General features: G+C 30.3%; 1 protein-coding gene across 1 annotated transcript in view; it reads right to left on the minus strand.

Moving 5' to 3' along the window:
- Positions 1-829: 829 nt before the first annotated feature.
- Positions 830-1,731, minus strand: part of LOC115034586 — a gene marked incomplete at its 3' end in the record, with an annotated part of 1,305 nt that continues 403 nt past the window's right edge. The window contains exons 2-3 of the mRNA XM_029491886.1: positions 1,464-1,670; positions 830-1,396 (exon numbers count right to left, since the gene is read on the minus strand). Of these exons, the coding sequence (XP_029347746.1) occupies positions 830-1,396; positions 1,464-1,670 (774 nt within the window). The remainder of the gene's footprint in view (positions 1,397-1,463; positions 1,671-1,731) is intronic.

The raw sequence follows: 1,731 nt of genomic DNA on the forward strand, positions 1-1,731 counted from the left end.
ATAACAATCTATTGTTTAGATCGGCAACATAATAATTTGTTAAATGTTACATCACCAAGACAATTTCGCCTTGATGTCAAAACTTGAACTGCACCACTGAATAATCTTTCGACAGGTGCTGATGACGGAAGGGTTGTGTTGTATTTAAAAAATATTTTTTTAATTACAGGATAATTGTCTAATAACTGTAGCTCTTTTTTTTTTTAATTTAAATATTTTAACACTTGAACATTCATTTCATCATCCAAAAAATCATGATTTAAATTTTGAACACATATATTGTTATAAAACTCTTTATCACTCATATTATCACTCTCATCTCCAGAGTCAGAATTTGTAGTAATTAAAGATGACATCAAATTGCATTCATCAATAAACATTTTTTTACATAGATCTCTATACCTAACGGGTACCCAGTCCATCTTGAATTTCGGATGACTTATTGACGCTATAATAAAACTTTTGCTTTTTGGTTCACTTAGATTGTATACAAAACTAAATCGTTTCTCGAGACTAGTCACAATTGCGAGACTTAATATTTTACAATATGTTAACTGGTTGGACTGTATTAACAACTTTCTTAAAGCTAAAAGAGTTGGAGCTACAAAACCCAAGAAGCTGTTCTTTTCACCTTGCAATTTATCTAACGAAAAAGCTAACGGTTTCATAACATTACAATATTCTTCGATGAATGCCCACTCACTAACTTTTAATTTAGGCAAATGTAATTTTTCAAATAATATACCTACATTTATTTTATGATTAGAAATTTTTTGTGTTGCATCATACAATGAATTCCATCTAGTTACCACAGGTACTGGGAACTTACACTTGCAAACGTCATATATTGTGTCTGATGCTGCTGTACTTCTACTGGCCAAATTCCAAAAGTTTGATAGTTTATTAAAAGTTGACTTAGACATTTTGTTGTAATCATTATTAGAAATTTTAGAAATATCATTGGCTGCAATTAAATTCAATGTATGTGCACAACATAGCATATGCTGAGGTAAAAAAAAACTGCCATTGTTACCTAGGTTTGATTCCTCATTTAGCAAATTATTCAAATTAACTCTTTCTGCATCCAAGTCTGAGCAGTCAGATCCACTATCAAAATTTGAACTCTCTGAACTTTCTTCATCAAAGTTCCCCAAATCACTTGTACTTGCTTCATGAGTTGGAAGAGAAGAGAACACTCTAAAGGCTTTACCAAAGTTAGAAGCATTATCTGTGACGATATGTGTTATTTTCGATAGATCAATTTTGTACGTTTTTGCAATTTCTGTTATAACCTCAGTAATATTTTGATAGTTGTGGCTTCCTTTAATGCGTATACATCCAATAACATATGATTGCCTAAAATATGTTTTCTCGTCTATGAAGTGACAAGTCATTCCTACAAATGAATCATAATTAATTATAAAATAAAAATATTAAAAGTGTTCATAAGAAGTAGTATATACCCATGTAACTACGGTTATTGGCACTCCATATATCGGCTGTTGCACAAATATAATCATGTTTTGCTATTAAATCGGTTAGCATTGAAACGTATAGTTCATATTTTAAATCTAATTGTTTTGATAACTGTTTTCTGCTTGGAACTATAGCATCATTTGATCCAGTAAATCCTACAATTAAACTTTTGAAACTTTTTTTTTTCACAAGTCCTTAATGGACGCATTTCATTCACAATATACTCAAATACTAAATCCTTCACCTGAAAATAAA

Source organism: Acyrthosiphon pisum, unplaced genomic scaffold (genome assembly GCF_005508785.2).
Source record: "Acyrthosiphon pisum isolate AL4f unplaced genomic scaffold, pea_aphid_22Mar2018_4r6ur Scaffold_142;HRSCAF=528, whole genome shotgun sequence".
Lineage (NCBI taxonomy): Eukaryota > Metazoa > Arthropoda > Insecta > Hemiptera > Aphididae > Acyrthosiphon > Acyrthosiphon pisum.